A 20,954-nucleotide genomic window follows, 5' to 3' on the forward strand; every position below is an offset into this window, starting at 1 on the left:
ATTAAATGACTCACCTGGATAGCTGGACGTAGAATAATCCTTGAAACACTCACAATTTCACACTCAAAATATTCGCGCCTAAACGAAATAACCAGAAAATCTTTGCCCGGAACTTGGTGTACAACGCCATCTTTAGGGAAACATGTTGGTTTTTTAAAGCAAAGGTTATCAACTTACACAGCTTCATTTCCTTCCTGAAAGAAAATTTGGTCGGTATATAGATACATACATAATTAAAACAATCGCATATCTAATATGTAAATACCTACTTTCGGTAATTTATTTGTAATTAATAATCAGGAAAGTAAGTTCCAATTTGACCAAGCTTTACCTCGGTCATGCCTTTTCATATATGAAACAAAAAACCTGTACTTGTCATTTGTCAAAATCTCGAATTTTGACGTTTCAGTTCGTAAAATTTACAGAAAATGTTTTCATTCAAATTCCGATTTTCTGTAATTTTATAAATACGAGTAACAAATTACAATAGAAAAATGAATTATCTAGTCCGTATGAACAGATGTTACTTAAATACTTTTAGGAATAATTTTACCGTAAGTTCGCCGGCCACTTTGCTGGTTCCAAAACAAATTGTACAAAATGTAGTAAATCGAGGCGCTCACGAACAGAAGAAGAATATCAGGTCAACGCTTAATTATATGGTGGCCTTAGGTGTAATGACTGTAGGGTTAAGTTATGCTGCAGTACCTTTATACAGGATTTTCTGTCAGGTGAGTTGAGGTAACCTTAGATTTCATATCAGGTAAACAGTTCTTGCGTGAAATGCTGATAATTAAATCGATTTGGATATCTAAAAACAATTACTTCTTGGTTGTTAATTAGAAAAATATTCTAAGCATTACATAGTAGTAATGAAAAGTAAGATCTTTCAAGTTAACAAATCGCTTAAGGTATCTATAATAAGCATCAAAACTTTTTAGGCTTACAGTTATGGTGGGACTACAGCTCAAGTGGAGTCCGCAGAGGTGGTCGGCAACATGAAGGCCGTCAAGAGCAGGCCCATCAAGATACGGTTTAACGCTGACGTTGCATCCTCCATGCAGTGGAACTTCAAGCCCCAGCAAATTGACATTACTGTAAGTTACGTAAGATCATAAAACTTTCTACACTCACAGAATATGCAGAAAAGGTGTTTTTAAAAACCTGATTGCTGAAACTTTTAGTTATTATATCAATATTCATAATGGCAGTATCTGTCTTTCTTTGCAGGTAGTTCCGGGAGAGACTGCTCTTGCATTTTACACGGCCCGCAACCCAACTAATAAACCAGTCACAGGTATCAGCACATACAATGTCATCCCATTTGAGGCAGGACAGTACTTCAACAAGATCCAGTGCTTCTGTTTCGAGGAGCAACAGCTGAATCCACATGAGCAGGTAATTTGACCTATGGTCTAATATAATATCTATAGGCCTTTGCTGTGGTCATGGTTTAAGATAACTGAGCAAAAGTAATAACACTATCTTTAGGATAGCTCATTTTACATAGATTTTGAGTGATAGAATAGAATATTGTTTATCTATCTGATCTGAGATCTGTTTCATAAACTACCTATGAATATTATTTTTTACAGGTTGACATGCCTGTGTTCTTCTACATCGACCCTGAGTTTACCGAAGACCCTAGAATGGAATTTGTAGATGAGATTGTGCTTTCATACACATTCTTTGAGGCTAAAGAGGGAATGAAACTCCCTGTACCTTCATACGTAAAGTAAATGTATGATAACCTGGTAGTATTTGATCAAATCAAGTATCAGAAATGATGGTACAATGCTTTTATTAGAAAGTACTAGATGTGTGTCATTTACATCATTTCTTGTGATGGGTTGATATTTTGTTAAGTTTTCAATTATTATAAAAAATATTTTATGACAGAGTTGTTTTACTCAATATACAATGATGATGATGTTGAGTTGCAAGTTGAAAGGAAATGTAGAAAGGATTTTGGAAGCCACTAGACCAGCGCACGGTGGGCTGATATTAGAGCTTCATAGACTTAGTGTCGCTCAAAAATCAAGTGCCTAATTTTGAAAAAATAAATATGCCAATGTGTTCCTTTACCAAAAAGGAATATTTTATGTTATGTAACGTTTCTTGATAAAGTTATTATTTAATAAGTTATTGACAATTTCCTTTTTTTTTGTATGGAGCTCAACATTTATTTTTATTTTATTCGTTATTCTTAAGCTTTCTTAAGAAATTGACTTTTGTATTATGTAATGCAACTATATAAGCTATGTTATCACCAAGTGTCGCATTTCGGAAATCTTCGGAACATTGTCATTTTGGACTTTAAAATAAAAATAAATAAAAAATTTAAATAACTGCCAAATTTTGTAAAAATAACTACGCCAATGTGTTCCTTTGCCAAAAAGAAATATTTTATGTTATGTAACTTTTCTTGATAAAGTTATTATTTAATAAGTTATTGACAATAATTACTTTTTTTTGTATGGAGCTCAATATTTATTTTTATTTTATTCGTTATTCTTAAGCTTTCTTAAGAAATTGCTTTTTTTATTATGTAATGCATCATATAAGCTACATTATCACCAAGGGACGAATCCCGGAAACCCTCGGAACATTATCATATTAGACTTTAAAATAAAATAAAAAACGAAAAAAAATAACTGCAATGTTTATGTACTTTCTTCGAATTTAACCTAAAATTAATATTAATTAATTATGCAAACACATAACTTAACTTTTCATTAAATAAATTAATAAAATTACTACTACATAATAACCACACACACACACACACCACACATACACACACACCACACACACACACACACACACACAATTTTCAGTTCCTACTCGTAAAATAAGTCAATAGATATGCATGGTATTTCCTAGCTGTATAATTTCATAATGTAAATTATTGTAAATGGAGAGCGGGGTTTTCTAACACAAGTATCTACTTATACTTAAAAGAAAACCCCAATCGAAACCCTGTTTTTTCAAACCTGATTCTGAATAAACAATTTTGTATTTGTATTTGTATTTCTTCCGTACTACCCTAACGAGGTGAAGAACTAAGCACGTTTTTTATAGTGGTGTTCCCAGGAGGCCTAATCCACTTGTAAGATTTTTAAAATATGTTTTATGGAAATTAAGCCAGTGTGAAGTTAAGTTTATTGGTTATTCAGAGTCAGTTTCTGAACCGTCAAATAGGCTAATATCTACAAAAGTAAAGCTTTCTTTCAGTATCAGTATCAGCCTCATCATCAAATTGATCATTTATTAACTAACTTTTTGCTGCTGTTGATAAAACTTTGTGTTTTCTATGAAGTTTATATTATTATCTATATCTGAGAATCTGATTTTAAAAATAAATTGTGTAAAATATCTTCATTAGTTGCTCTCCTGCAAAATTCGAGCGTGGTGTAGTACTTTCTGATTGGAAGTAAATATCTTTTCCGTGAGCAATAATTTTGTATGCTTGCAGGCATATACGTATGTAGAGCTCCATTTACGTAGTATAGTTTGGTCTGCGAAACAAAATTTGCGAAAATGATCATTCTAGCGTTTTAGGGCAACTTGTAAGTGCCCAAATGAACGTTCGGTTTGATGTCTCCAGATAAAATGGATCAGGGAAAATAAGGTTTCTAGCTCCACTTTTTACTATCGACTCATTTCTTTTTCAAATTTATGAAGGAGACCCATTTTTTTTTATTCAAAATAAGCTGCATTTAATTATTGTCGACCTATTTTAATGTTATCAATGAAAAAAACTTAATGGACGCGGAAATTGAAAATTTAATAGATCGTAATTCTGGAAGCAAATCTCGTAATAACTGATTCTCACTTGATAGATAGAAAAATAATATCGTTGATAAATGGCAGCTCTGCACAAGCAGCGATGTGATATTTGTAAAGCCATATCAAAAGAAATGAATAACTTAGACGTAATTGCCATCAAGAAAGGTTTTCAACACCACCAAAAAGTCCACTATACCTAAATGATCAATTTGATGTCTAGGCTGATACTGAGAAAGAAAGCTTTACTTTTGTAGATTCAGAAAGTAGCTCTTGAGTAGACTCAAGTTGTTTTTTTTATTGGTTAGAACCAATAAACATAACTTCAAACTGGCTTAATTTTCATAAAACAAATGTTATATTTTAGTAACCTTAGTAATCATGTGGATTAGGCCTCCTGGGAACACCACTATAAAAAACGCGCTTAGTTCTTCACCTTGTTAGGGTAGTACGGAAGAAAGTACATAACAGCTTTCTTTTTCGTTTTTTTTATTTTAAAGTCGAAAATGACAATGTTCCGAGGGTTTCCGGGATTCGTCCTTTGGTGATAATATAGCTTCTATAATGCATTACATAATAAAAAAGCAATTTCTTAAGAAAGCTTAAGAATAACGAATAAAATAAAAATAAATGTTGAGCTCCATACAAAAAAAAAGTAATTATTGTCAATAACTTATTAAATAATAACTTTATCAAGAAAAGTTACATAACATAAAATATTTCTTTTTGGCAAAGGAACACATTGGCGTAGTTATTTTTACAAAATTTGGCAGTTATTTAAATTTTTTATTTATTTTTATTTTAAAGTCCAAAATGACAATGTTCCGAAGATTTCCGAAATGCGCCCTTCTGACCCACCGCACTACCAAACCACACTACCAGTAGTGTCGTGGGGAATATTTTTTCCCTTCTACACTACCAAGCCAGTAGTGTCGTGGGTAATTTTTAAGGGCCTTACATCTTCATTCCCATCGACACTACTACCATATCTAAATGTAAAATTTGTAAAATTTTCGATTGTTTTGTAATAAATTATGTTTATATGCAACCCTAACCTCTGTGCAATTTTGCAGTTTGACGGAATTTACTGAAAATAAAATACTACCTAAAAGGGCTTATGTACATGTTACGGTAAATGTACAAGTAAAGCGCTTTCAAATGATAACAAACACGGCATATTTATCTTAACTTTATTTTTTTACTCTGTATGGTTTGTCCGCTAGAGGGCGCCACATTAGATTTTGTGAAACTCCATATAGCCTATAACTAGCGGACGTCGAATTCTGATAAGTACTTTAGAAGTTACGAGGGAACAGATGAACATACATACATACATAGCCTGTCAAAATCATAACCCTCCGTTTACTTTGCCGTAGTCGGGTAAAAATAATTTAATTTTTGTTTTTCTTTCACGCAAAGTTATATAGGTATAAGCCCTTTTAGGTAATATTTTATTTTCAGTAAATTCCGTAAAACTGCAAAATTGCACAGAGGTTAGGGTTGCATATAAACATAATTTATTACAAAACAATCCAAAATTTTACAAATTTTACATTTAGTTATGGTAGTAGTGTCGATGGGAATGAAGATGTATGTTACCCACGACACTACTGGCTTGGTAGTGCAGAAGGGAAAAAATATTCCCCACGACACTACTGGTAGTGTGGTTTGGTAGTGCGGTGGGTCAGAAGGGGAAATGCGACACTTGGTGATAACATAGCTTATATGTTGCATTACATAATACAAAAGTCAATTTCTTAAGAAAGCTTAAGAATAACGAATAAAATAAAAATAAATGTTGAGCTCCATACAAAAAAAAAGGAAATTGTCAATAACTTATTAAATAATAACTTTATCAAGAAACGTTACATAACATAAAATATTCCTTTTTGGTAAAGGAACACATTGGCATATTTATTTTTTCAAAATTAGGCACTTGATTTTTGAGCGACGCTAAGTCTATGAAGCTCTAATATCAGCCCACCGTGCAGCGGTTCCCGAAAGGTGGTACGCGGAACAAGGGAGGGGCAGGGCGTGCGGGCGGAGTAGTACGGGGGTTCCGCTAGGAAAAGTATAAACAATTAGGGTTCCTTGGCAAAAAAAAATTGGGAAACCCTGCACTAGACTGATCTATGCTGATAAATGGGGTGTGTGTTTCAAATAAAAAACATATCTGAATTTTAATAAAAGATCTATTTCATCACTGTGTGTACAGAACAAGTAAAAGTTATCTAAGCCTTGATGGCAGCCGTGACGGGGTACCCGCGGCGGAGCCCCATGCACTGGTCGCGGTCGATGAACAGCGTGGTGGTCTTGTTGCGGAGGTCTGCTTCCAGGCCCGCTCGGACTCCAAGCAGGGTCTGGTGTGTGCCCTCGGCCGTCGCAATCTTAGAGCGGAGAGTCTCCATCGTCTCTTGCAGGTCGCAGACTTCTTTCACCAGTCTGGAAGGAGGATAGATATTTTGAAAAATGTAAATAAGATAGTAGAAGTATACAGACATTTTTGGACAGGTTCTTATTACATCTAAAGCCTGGTCCGCGAGCACGTAGAATTTTGTTTAATGACCCCAAGCTACCCATCCTTATCGCTCGCGCGCAATTATATTGCTGTCGCGACTGTACGACTGTGTGTGCGAGCGCGACAGCAACATAATTACGCGCGAGCGATAAGGATGGGTAGCTTGGGGTCATTGGACAAAATTCTACGTGCTCACGGACCAGGCTTTACACCTCATGAACATAACAGACTACCCTCATATTTCGTATCTGGCAACGTATTTTAACGTAGACATCCTGTTTCTGTTAATTCATGCACCTGATGCTCTCTAGCACATATTTGCTCCACCAGTCTACGAGTAGATGCCAGCTTCTGAACGGTGCGAGCAGTGCCTAGGCACGGAGCAGTTTGTGGGGTGCGCAAAAAAGTCCTGACTGACTGACGAGGGAGGGTAGTTGTAGAACACGGGGCAACAAAAGGCTAATTATGGCAAGCTGTAGATCCTGGCTACACAGGAGTTGCAGCCGGGGGGAACAAGATATACAAGATGGTGGAGAGCGCAATAGCGCCACACAAAAGATGTCCTCGTGGTCAAAAGATGGGTCTGCAACCGTGGACAAACTGGGCATAGGCGGAAATCGGGTCAAGGTCTCGCTACACCGGTACTTCCTCTATGCTCAGAGAGATGGACATTCGTGGTTATTTTAGTGGGTAGGCCCCGCCCTTCTGGCGGAGAGAGCCCCACATAACCAGTCGCGATGATGACCACAGCGGCGGGTATGTAGTTTTATGCATTTTTTCTACGTAAAAAAAAAGGGGGAACAAGATAGGAGTTAAGTACGGGACCTGTTCTGCGCCTCGTCGCGGCACTTCTCGAGGTGCGGGCGGTTGGTGCGCGCCTGAAGCCGCGTATGCGCCACCTTCATAGGCTGCAGCTTGTCCTCGATGGCTTTGTTCAGGAGCTCCAGCGTCTTCTCCACGTCGAATATCTCCTGCTGTATCTGTAAGGAAGGGGACAGTTCAGCGAGATGCTAATATCTGCGTAAAATATACGATTAAAACTAGATTTTCTGATATTCAGAAAATGGTCCTTCGAGCCGGATTCACATGGAGCAGGATTTTACCTTGTGCAGATGCAGTTGCAGTTTGTTCTTGATCTCGATGGTCTCGGCGATCCGGCGCGTGAACGCGCTGTTTGTGTTGCTCCATTGGTCCCAGATCTGCGTCGCTGATACGTTGATGAGGTTTTCGGTATCTGGATGATGAGGAATGAATCATGAACATTGATTTATGGACAAGAAGAAGATCGATGCTTCTGTCTGTCTATAAGAAAGTCTTGACGATCTGGAGGATTTACCGATTAGATTACGCGAATTCATTTTTATGCATATTCTTTGTCCGATTTACTTAACGAAGTGACTGTTCCGGGTGTAATCATTACCAGAGAGCATCTGCACAGCCTTGGCGCGTTCGGACTGCGATCGCTGCAGCGTGGCGGCGGAGGCGGCGGCCCAGCGCGCCGTGTCGCACACCGTCGGGTCGTAGCGCTCGATACCCGCGTAGAATTGTAAGCCCTAAACAAACAAACACCAGGAAAGATTTTGTAGATCCTCATCTTGTAAACCTAACAGAATCCTTTGATCAACATGTGTCATCGTAAGATTTACCTTTGAGAAGTTGTTGAGCTGGTGACACATGGAATCGATACCCAACGCGTACTCCTTGTTTCGCATATCTGTCTCCAGCTCATGCTGCGTTGCTCTGCAGTTCTTCGATTGAGCTCGCACCTGGTAACATGATAGTATGAGTAACAGTAATTTCAGTATAAACTGTGATGTTATAATGAAGAGGTCACCTTTTCTAGCATACTCCTAAACTTGTCCTGGCACTCGCGCAAGATAGCAACTTCTTTCAACAAAGATTGTTCCACAGCATCGTGGACTTGCTCCAGACCTGGAACATGTTAATATTCTTTATCCATTCCTCATTAGGCATTGCATGTCCTAGTTCGTTTCTCCTTACCCTGCCTTTTCTCTCGGTGATACAGGCATTCTTGTACGATATGAAGAGGGCCTTCAATACCGGCGATGGCGCGCTCCAGTTGCCTTCGAGTGTCGTTGAGCTTCTCGCAAGTTGCTACTAGACGCTCCATTTCTATCGACACCTAAGCAGTGGATTAGAAATTTGTATAAAAATATAAGTGCCAAAAAATCCCAACTTCTATTGTCTTCTGGGAGCCAAACCTGATTGAATTTGCCGGTTAAGCTGCAAATCCTGGCATTGGAGAAAAGATAAATGACCCCGATCTAGAGTTCTTTCATTTCCTTACCTCATTACGCCAAAAGGTCGTATCGGTGATTCGCTCACCGATTCTCCGACCTGAATCCCTCTGGCCTTGTGTTCCAATCTCATCAGTTTCCCTGAAAATCTCAAAGTTATCAGTCAGAGGGATGAAATGAGAAAACTAGTAGCAGTAGCGTGAAATCTTACCTGAGCATTCGCATGATATCGTTCCTGACTCGCTCCGAGAAGTTCCTCTTGGCATCAGACTCGTTATAGTTCTTGATGCTGTTTTGATTCCACTCGTACTGGGTGTAGCGCGTATAGAGGGCAGCGCGGGCCGCGTGCTCGGGGCTTCGGTCGAAGCCGGTCACCAGATTAGGAAAGCGGAGAGGCTCGGCGGCCATGCCGGCGGGAGTGTAGCACGGATCCACCATTGTGTTGGTTATGGGTTGAGCTGGCCTGAAAGAGAATATGAAAGACGTTATATCTTCAGGAAATGAATAGAAAATAGGACACCACATTGTAGGCACACCAAACAAGACAAGGAAATAAAGGATATGTTACGGTCAAAGTGATAAATGTGAAAATTATGAATAATAGCCGGTTATTATGAATAATTACCGCATGATTTGGTAAATGTGATTAATATGAGGTCATTTATGTGTGTATAAAACTAAATAGGCGGCTTAGGGGTGGCCCAAGGGCCACCCCCGCCGCACCTTAACCTATTTTTCACTTTAAATTAAAACATTATGTTATAGGCATCATGGAAAAGTAATATTATGCAAGAAACATTCCAAACTCATTATGCCAAATTATATTAATATATGATATCAAAACGTTCAAAAGTTTGGCTGTACACGAACATGTACACAAGATGTTGTTCTCTTTTATGAAATTTGTTAGTACTAAGGTTGAATTATTAAAGAATCACTGTTAAATGTGATTAATTTATCACTTTCACCGCTACTGTCGGGAATTGCTCATAATAACCGGTTATTATTAATAATTTTAAATTTATCACATTAACCGTAACAGATACACAAGAGTCGATACAATTTAGGCGGTCTTATCGCCACTATGATAATGTACCAGCTTAGTGCATAGTTTAGGGGCTAGTTAAAACAAAAAAACATGGTGCTCACATAGGTGTGACTTCGATCTCCTCGTAGCCCATGATGGGTCGCCAGGGATGCTTTTTTGGCGAGTGGAAGCAGTAGCCCACCTGAGGAGGCACGCTCGGTGACCCCGCAGTATCCTTCACGGGGCTCCATTGCTGGAGTTGCTGTAAAAATAAAATTTTATATGCTATAGAACATTTCGATCTCGACCATTAGTAGAGTTAGTAGAGCTTTACAACCTGTACCCTTCTTTTTGCAGCCGGGTAAATTTAACTGAATCATGATGGAGAAAATAAATATCAGTATATTTACCGTGCACATAGAAACTTCCTTAGCCATTTTATATGTATTAAATGGTCTCAGACCATAGAAATTTAGAAAAATTTAAAATTGATTAGAAAATGAAATTCAAAAATGATTTTCACGTTTGATTTTCAGTCATGACAACAGTGAATATCCGGTCATAAACAACGGTAAGAAACAAGAAAAACGTTCAATATCCGGTTTAAATACCAACATACAGAAAAAAATGACAATGACAGCTCTTATCACAATCACGGGGTGGAAACGCCATAGAGTTTGACAGCTCCATAGAGAGTGAATTTTTTTGACAGTTCCGAGAGGAAGTGACTTTTTTTATAGTTGTCCTTTATGCGACAATGGCAATGGTCTTTTGCGTGTCTGGAATCAAGTTAGTAAACATTTTCGAATTACAACTTCAACTTTTATTTATAAATAAATTATTTTATTGAATCTATTTGCATTCTATAAATGAAATGTTTATTTAAAAGTATATTAATTCAAAGTCGTAATTTTCACTTTAATCAATTTAGTTCCGTCTCAAGTCTACAACTGTGACATTATTAAAAAAAAAAAACGTCAAAAATTTTCATCGAAAAAACGTGTTTTTCTTTAAACAAATTTTATCTAAAATCAATAATTTCTCAATCAATATTAATTAGAACTACATGTGCATGGATTGCCAGTTGGATTGATGTTTGTTTTAAGAAGAAATTTCTCTCAAGTAAGATATCCACTCCACTCATAGAAAGGTTATTGCAGCTTGCAGCAACATCATGTTTTATCAAGTATTGAACCACACAAAGGATTAAATCTTCATTACAATATCATTCATAACTCCATTTAAATCAATGGAAACTAAATATGGATCGTTTCATGGAGTAACAACATACTTTGGAGTTTGGAGTTTGGACCCAAAATACAATACACGTAGGTACATTGCAGGCATAGATTTGCAGGACACAGTGAATGATGATACGTGTTTTATACAGTGAATCTAAGTACCTATTTGTTTCAGGTTAATATCGAACTTATAAGGTGTTAAGCTGCAATTACAATAAAAGTGCTTGCTATGGAATCACCGGTGCTGATCATTATTATCAACTGTTACTTAAAATCCAGATGAACCAACCTTTACTTCCTATTCAAATAAGTTTAGAAGAAACCTATATAAGCAATAAAACCAGACCAAGAATGCTTGATTACAAACGATGAACTCATTTCATTTGCAAGTTATGCCATGACATAAATGCATTAAATTAGGAAGATTTGTATTAGATGAATATTAACTTCTGTTGATAAGAACATTTCTGCCGTCTATAAGCTAAAAGGCCGCTAAATGACAAAATCTAATTTTGAGCTAGAGCAGAAAAAAGCGGCAAAATTTTCAAACCGATGCTGCTCAGTATCTATAAACATTTTATCATGTTGTCATATACCAAAAAAAAGGTATTTTTTTCAACTTTCACATGAAGTAAGTTGATTTTGTAAAATATTAATAATTAATTCAATAAATACACATTTTCCTTTCTAACTTTGTAAAATTTTAAGGCTTGCTTCAAGTGTGCAGAACTAAATGGCGGCTAAAGAATCATAACTGCTTTTAAGTTATGGATTTATTAATAACTGCCAGAAAAGACAGGAAGTTATTAACATATCCATAACAAAAAAGCGGCTAATTACACATAGCCGCCTTCTAGCCAAGTAGATATCGCTTAACTTCTCTTCCAAAAATTTTTAACAACTTTTAATACAGTTATGCATAACTTAAAGGCAGTTAATTACTAAACCTTTTCATATAACTGCTTTTTAGGCTAGCACTATCCACATCTGTATTTTTCGAATCCTGCAAAATTAAACGTTAACTTATAAAATCAAACTAAGTTTTTGCAAAGAAAAGTTCTTTTTTTCCACAAAACTATCGGGAATGGTGATTACAAAATAAAATAGTCCATTCTCTTAGGGTAACATTTTAAAAATTGCCTTTATTCTAGTTCTAACAACCTTATTTGCATGTGTGGGGTATCAAATTAAATGTAATTAAGTGGTGTATAATGCTGTAATATGTGTAATAACCTCAGCTGAATTACAATTACGAAAATATTTATCAAAATAAAATCTCAAGTCCATAATTATTTTCAATTAACAGTCTCGAAAATATAAATAATAGACAGAAAATATGTAAAGCACACAAATAACGAGCAACTCATTATCTATTCAGGTTTTTTTTAACTCAATCAAATTCAAAATGTCCTAGTTACATAGTTGTGATTGTGAGTGAGGCGCTCTCTACTCTAGACAGCTGTACTCTATTAGTTTCAACTAATTTCAGTGGGAAAGGAGACGAGTGAATGATAGTATTTTATGTTTCTTAAATTTAAATTTAAATATATTACCAAATTATTCAGTACACTGTTTTTATCATTATTACTGTTTTCATTCTTGAGCAAACTTATGTTTCTATGATCCTAGAAATACCATATTATTGAAATCAAATGAAAAGTAATTATATTTTCTTCAACTTCTCTCTCATGATTTATGCAAATGACCGTGCTGAGATGTTTACTTTCGAAAAAAAATTTTATCTCTGACAAGGCATATCTTTAAGGTTCTAGAATGCTAGATTAAGCTCAAATTGTAGAAAATTTAATTGACTTTACAAAACTATTAAACAAAGAACCCTGGAAACATTTCTTATATTTAAAATAACTGAAATAAGCGCTTGAGTTAATCAGTATTATAAATTATTTCCTTTGACTTGCTGTATCTCCAAAAAAATTGACTAAGAGCATTGGAAGCAACGATATCGACAAAACGCTCTCTTGTGGTAGTTTCCCCAAAACAGTGAAGAAAGCGCCAAAGTTACATTTTGGCGCATTGTTGCAAATAAAGGTAAAAACTCTAAAGGGACCTAACAACATCATAAATACTGTAAAAAAGCGTGTTTACGATGTTTTGATGTCGACATTGACTGGCCTATTATGTAACTAAATAAAGACCCCTATAAGCTTAGGTAGGTACTTAGCTTAGATACAAATATGTACTTATTAATCCAAAGCAAAGTTTTAAATTATTTATTACAAAATATAAACGGTGGTTACTAGCAAGTTTATTATTTTTATTGTCAATTTCGAGGAAAAACTGATTTATTTTTGTATTTTCAATCGATTTTATTAATGTTTTTTTTTTAATTGTATCCATTTCAATACTGTGGCATTTCTTCTTTCTTATAAGTTTTATAAACATACAATATTGTCATTCACTCGTCTTATTTCCCACTGAAAGTAGTTAAAACTAACAAACTACACGCGCATGAAGTAGAGGGAGCGCCTTACTAACAACGATGTAACTAAGACATTTTCAATTTGATCGAGTCACAGTTTTATTCTTTGGATAGCTAATGAGTAGCTTGTTTTGTCTGCCACATGTATTTTTTGTCTATCTTGTATAGTTTCGATGCTATATTTAAAAATATTTGGTTTTTATAGCTGTAATTTTCATTTAATTTGAAATATTTTCATTATTGTACTATTTAGTTGATATTGCGTATCATACCTTTATAAAACAGTTATGGTATCATTTGACACCCCCCACATGCATGTAAGATTCAAAGAATCAGAATCCTTTGCATTTATCAAAATGTTGCAGCTGCTGTTTTGACGATGTCTTTTCTCCGGGACCAGACGTTTTACAGATGGGCTCCGACAGACATACTTAAGAACATACTAAAATTTGGTCCGGTATCACAGAATACATAATAGTCCGGTATCACAAAGTGAACTATACTTACAGGCGAGATGGGTAGTTTGCGGCTTTTTAGCGATGTTTTGTTATTTAACGGCTTTTTTGTTATGCAAGACACAGAGGAAAATATTTATTTTACTTTACGTACGGTCTAATAAGGCTTTCTCTAATAGTATATTAATTGTAAAAGTAGTAACACTACAACGTTTAAAGGCCGCAAAATTATTTTAACTGCTTTTTAGTTCGGTAAGAGCGTATAACCGCCTTTTAGTTAAGTATATGCCAGGTATTATACTCCGACGTAACCAAGCTAAAAAGCCGCAAAAACACTTTTGCTACCTTTTAGTTAACTGTTGAATATTAACTGTTTTATAGCTAAGCATTGATAGTAAAAATGTTCAATCGATCCAAACGTTAAAGTAGTATAGCTGCCTTCTAATCTAGTTGTGCCGTTTAACGACCTTTAAGCGATGTAAGGTTTTTGTTTTTTGTATTTAGCTGCCTTTTGAAAACAAATATCTTGAGAACGGTAAAAGATAGAATAACCGTTCCTAGACAGATCGATAGAGAATTTTTTTTTATTACCGTTACATTAAAAAAGTGAAAAATGACCAAATGTCATTTAGCGGCCTTTTAGCTTATAGACGGCAGATTTGGTAAGTACCTTTAAAATTTAAAACACCCTCAAAATGATTCTAACACTATCCTCTGACGCTTTTCGACTAGGATCAAATAAAAGTTAATTATTTAATTACAGATTGGTGGAATCCAGATTCTGTGAATGTACATGTAATTGATTGACAAGTACACATTTGACAAGGTAAATTAATTTTATTTAACAAAGTAGTGCAAATCTAGAAACAAAACAGACAGTAAGATAGGTATGGTAGATAAGACAGATCACTTGTTCATCTGCTGTACTCTTTATAATATTAGTGTAGAATGTAGATGATGTAGGAGATTACAGTCTTACGGTGACATGCGCATCTTTTTGCTCTTAATTTACAAATATTTCATATATTTTACAGGTGGTGAGAAACGTGTAGATCTGGCCTGCTTACAGTGGCTATTGGATTGGACAGAACCAAAGTGAGAGTGAACATGTGAATTTATGGAGAACATTAAAAACTATTTTACTATAAGTCATAACGCAACTTATTTTGTATGAGTTACATACAAATGTCAAGCCGTGAGTACATTATGTAAAAACTAAAACAATGTACCTACTGTAATCACAACAGTAACTGTAATCTTTTAAAATCCAATAGTTTTAATGCTTATTGATTTTCGTAAACAAAATATTTCATGTTATATTTCATCAATAAAGTTTCATTTGATACTTCAATAGTTTTATTTTTAACCGCAATACATGAAAAGGAACGGATCATAAAAAAGTATGACAGGTATATTTAATCTGTGGGCGGCAGACGCCATATTGTATTCAGCGCCACCTACTGGACAATCTAGCTCGGTACCAGTTTGTTTATCGTTTAACCAATACTAGGGCCGTTTCCTATCTGATCACAATTTGACATTGACGTTTACAATCACCATTGGTTGGAATTTCAGGCCGTGTTGTGTTGTGTGATTATTTTACATCGAATTGAGCATAAGCGAAGTGTTTCCAACAATATATCATCAGGATGAGCGGCTATCCTGAAAACGCGCCTCAACGTATGTCATAATAACCCATAAATATGTATTGCACAATGTTGGTTATAATGTGGATAATTTTGTAATTTTCTCTCTGAAATGTTTATAGATTGCCCTGGAACGGAGAGCGAGGATGCTGGCAAGGCTTCAGCGTGTGCTGGTTGCCCCAATCAGAATATTTGTGCCTCTGGTTAGTAGTAATTGATACCCTTTTTTGCTAATTTGTTTGGCCTGGCAACAGGGTTGCGTATCTTGCTGAAGGTTATGAAGCTTATAAAATATTTTAGGTTTAACATTAGATCTACCTAAAGTTCCACAATAACATAGGCAAGGAAGTATTATTAAAATTTGTAATTGATATAGTTGTGCTAAAATAATACAAATTTGCAGGTGCCGCATCAGTCCGAGATCCAGCTATTGACATCATCAAGAACAGACTGTCAAACGTGAAACACAAGATTCTCATACTGTCAGGAAAGGGAGGAGTGGGCAAGAGTACTGTCACTTCTCTCTTAGGACATGCCCTAGCTGGGTTAAATCCTGACATCAATGTAAGTATATGCTAAACTACTATTGCTGTTCTAAACTACTTGTGTACAAAGTAGTTGATTGCTGTATTGAATCAATGAAAAAACAATTCTCATTGTTTCTCAGACACAATCAGTAAATGACTAGCCAAAAGCATTATGGCTTCAACTCAGCACTTTTTTCACAAGTAGCTACTCCACTAGCTACATAAATAAATTAGGTTTGCTAAAATTGCTAAAGTATGTAGTTCATATTTCTTTAATCATAGTTCATAGTTCTTTAATCACTCTTAATTTAGAAGATTGATAATAGAAGTTAGAAATGGAAACATAACTATTTGATGGCAAACTTTGTCATTTAGCATTAAGTCTTCCATCCAAGATATGTAGTCCAGTGACCCTTGAAGGGTTGTAGATAACACAGGCTTTAATGGTACTGTCATTGCCTCCTTATCTTTAATGTTATATTATGAGCATTCAATAAGATGATAAGAAAAATACAAATATTAATTCTTGTCAGGGAAAAGAACTACAGGCACACAGTTCCAATCTTAATTAATTTTAGCATTTCTTCTATCATTTCTTGTTATAAAAATTGACCAGTTTAGCAACCAATGATCTGTCCTTTAAAATTTATGGAGGAAAAAATAGAAAGCTATATCATCTTTTACAGTTGGGATACCATACTTTAAGAGTGCAAATTGGTAGTGAATTATTTTTCAATTTGGCGCATTCTTATCCCTTCCCAATTGTCTGTGTGTCGGCTGTGGCGTATCATGTTTATAAAACATACCCTATTATATCTCGAGCGCCTCTCGTAAGTGTTTCCGAACTCCATTGCAACAACAAACAGAACTATTGCACGTCTATTGATTCCGGTGGCGTAGCGGCAAAGATTCGCAAACGTCCGCGACGCAGCCGTCCCGGCGCGCCGTGGTACGACCCCGCTGCCTTGCGGTATATAGGTCAGGTTTTATGCTGATGTATTGGTACTGAAGGAGGCTTTAAACACGCGCCCTAAATTATCTACATGCATGTACAAACGTATTGGATTATCGGGAAATCCGATAAAACGTCAACAAACATTGTCGACACTATTGACGCCTTTTTTGGATGAGTGTGCTTCGCGAATCACACCCTGTATTCTGTTGTCTGTTATTGTAACGTCCTTGCACTCTGTATTGATTAAACCGTAATTAGGAGGCTCTCCCCCCTCTATGTAAGCCTTTGACGTCAATTAAGTTGGTTTGGGGTTTTTATTCTGTCAAGCTATAGCTATATCCTGGCTACATAGGAATTTCAGCGGTGGAAACGAGAGGTGGACCCGTTCTTCATTTGACATTTTGACTACTATCTTTTCGGTTTTTAGAGTAGGCGCACACCGTTGATTTTTCTTCGGCCGATAGTTTAGTCGGGCAGTTGATCACTATGGGCATGTATGGGAGTGCGCACACTACGCCGATTCGATTTGGCCAATTCTTCATACACAACTATCGGCCAACTAAAAATCAACGGTGTGCGCCTACTCTTACTCAGGCATCATATTAGTCTTTCTAAAGTCCGTTTTCTTTGTGACAAAGAACAATGTCTTATCCACAGGTGGGCGTATTGGACGCGGACATCTGCGGGCCGAGCCAGCCGCGGCTTCTGGGCGTGCGCGGCGAGCAAGTGCACAATTCTGGTTCGGGCTGGTCGCCAGTGGTAAGCATATTATTATTTATTATTATCTTTCCCATTAGCTGGCTCTGTACTAGATTCACTGCGCTCCAATCGTGCGCTGCAAGTCCAAATTGGATAGTCCGGTGTAATTATTGGCGATTAGAAAACTGTTCCTAAAAGGTTGCTTGCATTTTTGTTACAACTTGATGCTAAAAATTCTCTTCACTAGACTTGAGGTGAAGCTTTGGGAACCGCTAATGGCTGCCAGCTACAGATCCAAGATGTGTCTCATTTCGACATGATCCTTTTTGCATGACCATCCCCCACTATTTAATCAATAAACAAATATTTTTCAGTATGTTACAGACAATCTATCACTAATGTCGATCGGATTTCTTCTGGGGAGCCCAGACGACGCGGTCATATGGCGAGGACCTAAGAAAAACGGTAAGATAAAATAGACAATAACTAATATGTTTCAAAATACTTGCGATGAGTTGATAACAAGCTTTTTTTACAGGCATGATCAAACAGTTCCTGAGCGAAGTGGACTGGGGAGATCTAGATTACCTGCTTATTGATACACCGCCAGGTGAGTCACATTAAGCAACGCAATTTCCATCGTATCGATCTAATCCCATCGGATGAATAAGCACTTGTCCCTTCCACTGATTATAAAGCGACCATCGCATTATATGAGCTTTGTGTAATATTTTGATAAGCGAGCTTTAATTTCCATGTTATCTACATCCAGGGACATCGGACGAGCACCTATCAGCCGTACAATACCTAAGCGAGGCGGGTTTGTCCGGCGCGGTTGTGGTGACGTCACCGCAGGAGGTGGCCTTACTAGACGTACGCAAGGAGCTACAGTTTTGCCGGAAAGTCAACGTGCCGGTGTTGGGAGTCGTGGAAAACATGGCGTTGTTCGTCTGTCCCAACTGCAGCGTGAGTATTGGATTTAACTCTCTCAGCCAAAAAAGATCGCTTAGCGCATCGTAATATGTTTTGTGTGAATGACTCATAAAAAGTTACTTGAACTTTTTTGCCCACCGAAACAGTCCCCGCGTGGTTCCCTTACCGCTAAAGATCCGTGCTCCAAGCGTATTCTTGGATCTTGTTATTGACTGTCTTCTTTTGGACCCAATCTTAGTAAGTTAATCCAGCTGGCCGTAAGAATTATTCGCCTGTTTGTAACGTTCGCTATTTATAAATATAAATATCCTTGGACATTTTACACTACGCCTCTAGTCCCAAACTAAGCAAAGCTTGTACTATGGGTACTAGACAACGGATATAAACATACTTAAATACTTTTTTTTGTAAATACCTACATATTATACATAGAAAACACCCAGACCCGTCACAGAAATTAAAATTCATCATTTCAATTTCTGCCCGGCCGGGAATCGAACCCGGGACCTCTCGGCGTAGTAGTCCGTTCTGAACCACTACACCAAACGGCCGACTATTTAGTTATACATTGAGTTCCTTAAGCCTTAATTTGGTACTCCAAAACATTTGCTTTACTACTTCATGGCCAAATTCAAATGAATATTTCACTTCCAGTCCCGCAGCGAGATCTTCCCAGCTACGACCGGTGGTGCGCCGCAAATGTGCTCGGACCTCGCCGTGCCTTTCCTGGGATCCCTGCCATTGGACCCGATCCTGGCGCGCTGCTGCGACGACGGCCGCGACTTCATACAAGAGTTGCCAAACTCGCCCGCCGTTACTGCTCTCAAGGACATCGTGAAGAGTGAGTTATTACTTCTAAAGCCCGGTCCGTGAGCACGTAGAATTTTGTCCAATGACCCCAAGCTACCCATCCTTATCGCTCGCGCGTAATTATATTGCTGTCGCGACTGTGCGACGTGCGTCCGCAGTGAGTGTGCGAGCGCGACAGCAACATAATTACGTGCGAGCGATAAGGATGGGTAGCTTAGGGTCATTGGACAAAATTCTACGTGCTCACAGACCAGACTATATTCCTTATTTATTTTCATAATTGGAACTCCTATGTTCTTCTGATTAATTTTGTTGCGGGTCCAATGACAGTTTAACTTTCCCCCGGGACAAACTTGACCTTCACTGGTTGGGTTTTTAATAATAATAATAATAAAATGTTTATTGCCATTAAATCAATGTACAGAGTATTCTTATGACTAGCGGCTTCTGCACTAAGCATAGCTTGTGTCGCAGGAGCCTTTTAGTTTTTACAAGAAGATCTTTACTTTGGGGTCTGAGAACACACAAGTCAGGCAATTTATTGCTATAAGAAATTAAGATTAAAACATAATAATAATAGTAACAAAGCTTACATTAATGATAATGGTATTAGTCTCTATTAAAGGATGACAAGTAAAATTACATCTTAAGTAATTATGTAGGTAGGTATAGGTATATAATTAAAATCTATTTATTATTCTTATTAATAGCTAACAAAATATGTAAATTTAGTTGTGTGTTGGGTGATATGTGTTGAGTGTTGTGTGTAAAGTGTTGTGAGTGTGTGTGTGTGTGTGTGTGTGTGTGTGTGTGATAGAGGTTTCTTAGTCTTTAAGTAAGAAGGCATTCTGTGTCCGGGTAATCAAGGTTTTTAAGCCAAGATTCTATTTCAAGTTTGGCCTGGCGAGTTGTCAATGTTTTAATTTTTAATTTGCGGCAGATTTTATTGTATAAAAACGGTAACAGAGAAGTAGGGTGACGTTTGGCAAATTTTGTGCGTACTGTCGAGCTGTAGATCCTTGCTTTAAAGGGGTTGGACCGGTGGGAATAGTCCCGATTATTTTCATAATCATTTATGGTTAGGTATCTCCAGATTTTGACCATGAAATCATTTTCACTCCCCTGCCCGCGTTAGCGCAGCGTTTCTTTGGTTTCTTCTTCCAATTGTCTTAATAATACAATTTCGCTCTTTATTTTTTGCAGAAATCGTGAAAAATTGTGAGGGGACAACAAGTTGAAAAAATGAAGATGCAGCTGCCTTTATAATCAATGTTATGTTACAATGTTTATGTAAAAAGAGCTATGTTGTTTATATTACTTTGTCACAAAATGGCTCAGCCGTGAGTGTTATTCCATCTTGTACTTATCATAAGTTACTTGTGAATAGTTTTATCCGTACTATATTGTATGGTTTATCAGTGATCATGATTGTATGAACATGACGAATATATTTTATTATAACTAGTCAATTTTAAATACCTTATCCTTAGGAGAATTTATTGATGCCCATTCAATATATTTTTAAAAATGTGTTCGAGTTATTTATTACATTACGCTATAAAGTTATCAGTTTACCCTTGTCATGTAGAGTGGGTTTATCACGAAACTCGAAAATTAGAGATGCCATATGCCTACTCGATGAGCGCTATCCAATATCTC

General features: G+C 36.7%; 3 protein-coding genes and 1 long non-coding RNA gene across 5 annotated transcripts; 3 read left to right on the forward strand and 1 right to left on the reverse strand.

Moving 5' to 3' along the window:
- Positions 1-379: 379 nt before the first annotated feature.
- Positions 380-1,896, forward strand: LOC135077097 (cytochrome c oxidase assembly protein COX11, mitochondrial). The gene is made up of 4 exons (XM_063971672.1): positions 380-731; positions 942-1,097; positions 1,231-1,398; positions 1,596-1,896. The coding sequence occupies exons 1-4, from the start codon at positions 495-497 to the stop codon at positions 1,737-1,739; spliced, it is 705 nt and encodes a 234-aa protein (XP_063827742.1). The 5' UTR covers positions 380-494; the 3' UTR covers positions 1,740-1,896.
- A 4,064-nt stretch (positions 1,897-5,960) lies between these two features.
- On the reverse strand, positions 5,961-17,208 carry LOC135077377 (tektin-3-like). 2 transcript variants are annotated; one of them, XM_063971906.1, is made up of 11 exons: positions 16,705-17,208; positions 9,712-9,851; positions 8,774-9,025; positions 8,613-8,703; positions 8,306-8,447; positions 8,139-8,236; positions 7,951-8,070; positions 7,725-7,857; positions 7,408-7,538; positions 7,130-7,284; positions 5,961-6,228 (listed from the first exon to the last, which is right to left on the reverse strand). In XM_063971906.1, exons 1-11 carry the CDS (start codon positions 16,747-16,749, stop codon positions 6,018-6,020), a joined length of 1,518 nt encoding a protein of 505 aa, XP_063827976.1. In that variant the 5' UTR covers positions 16,750-17,208; the 3' UTR covers positions 5,961-6,017. The 2 variants fall into 2 exon arrangements, with proteins under 2 accessions (XP_063827976.1, XP_063827977.1); XM_063971907.1 differs by lacking the exon at positions 16,705-17,208 and adding an exon at positions 10,000-10,153.
- LOC135077098 (uncharacterized) lies at positions 14,407-15,070 on the forward strand. Its single transcript, XR_010258390.1, has 2 exons — positions 14,407-14,551; positions 14,760-15,070. It is a non-coding gene; the product is annotated as an uncharacterized LOC135077098 (long non-coding RNA).
- Positions 15,264-20,824, forward strand: LOC135077381 (cytosolic Fe-S cluster assembly factor Nubp1 homolog). The gene is made up of 9 exons (XM_063971914.1): positions 15,264-15,405; positions 15,494-15,574; positions 15,775-15,935; positions 17,511-17,612; positions 17,927-18,017; positions 18,091-18,162; positions 18,325-18,518; positions 19,140-19,326; positions 20,499-20,824. The coding sequence occupies exons 1-9, from the start codon at positions 15,375-15,377 to the stop codon at positions 20,531-20,533; spliced, it is 954 nt and encodes a 317-aa protein (XP_063827984.1). The 5' UTR covers positions 15,264-15,374; the 3' UTR covers positions 20,534-20,824.
- Positions 20,825-20,954: the final 130 nt, after the last annotated feature.

This window comes from Ostrinia nubilalis, chromosome 13, assembly GCF_963855985.1.
Source record: "Ostrinia nubilalis chromosome 13, ilOstNubi1.1, whole genome shotgun sequence".
In the NCBI taxonomy this organism is placed as follows: Eukaryota; Metazoa; Arthropoda; class Insecta; order Lepidoptera; family Crambidae; genus Ostrinia; species Ostrinia nubilalis.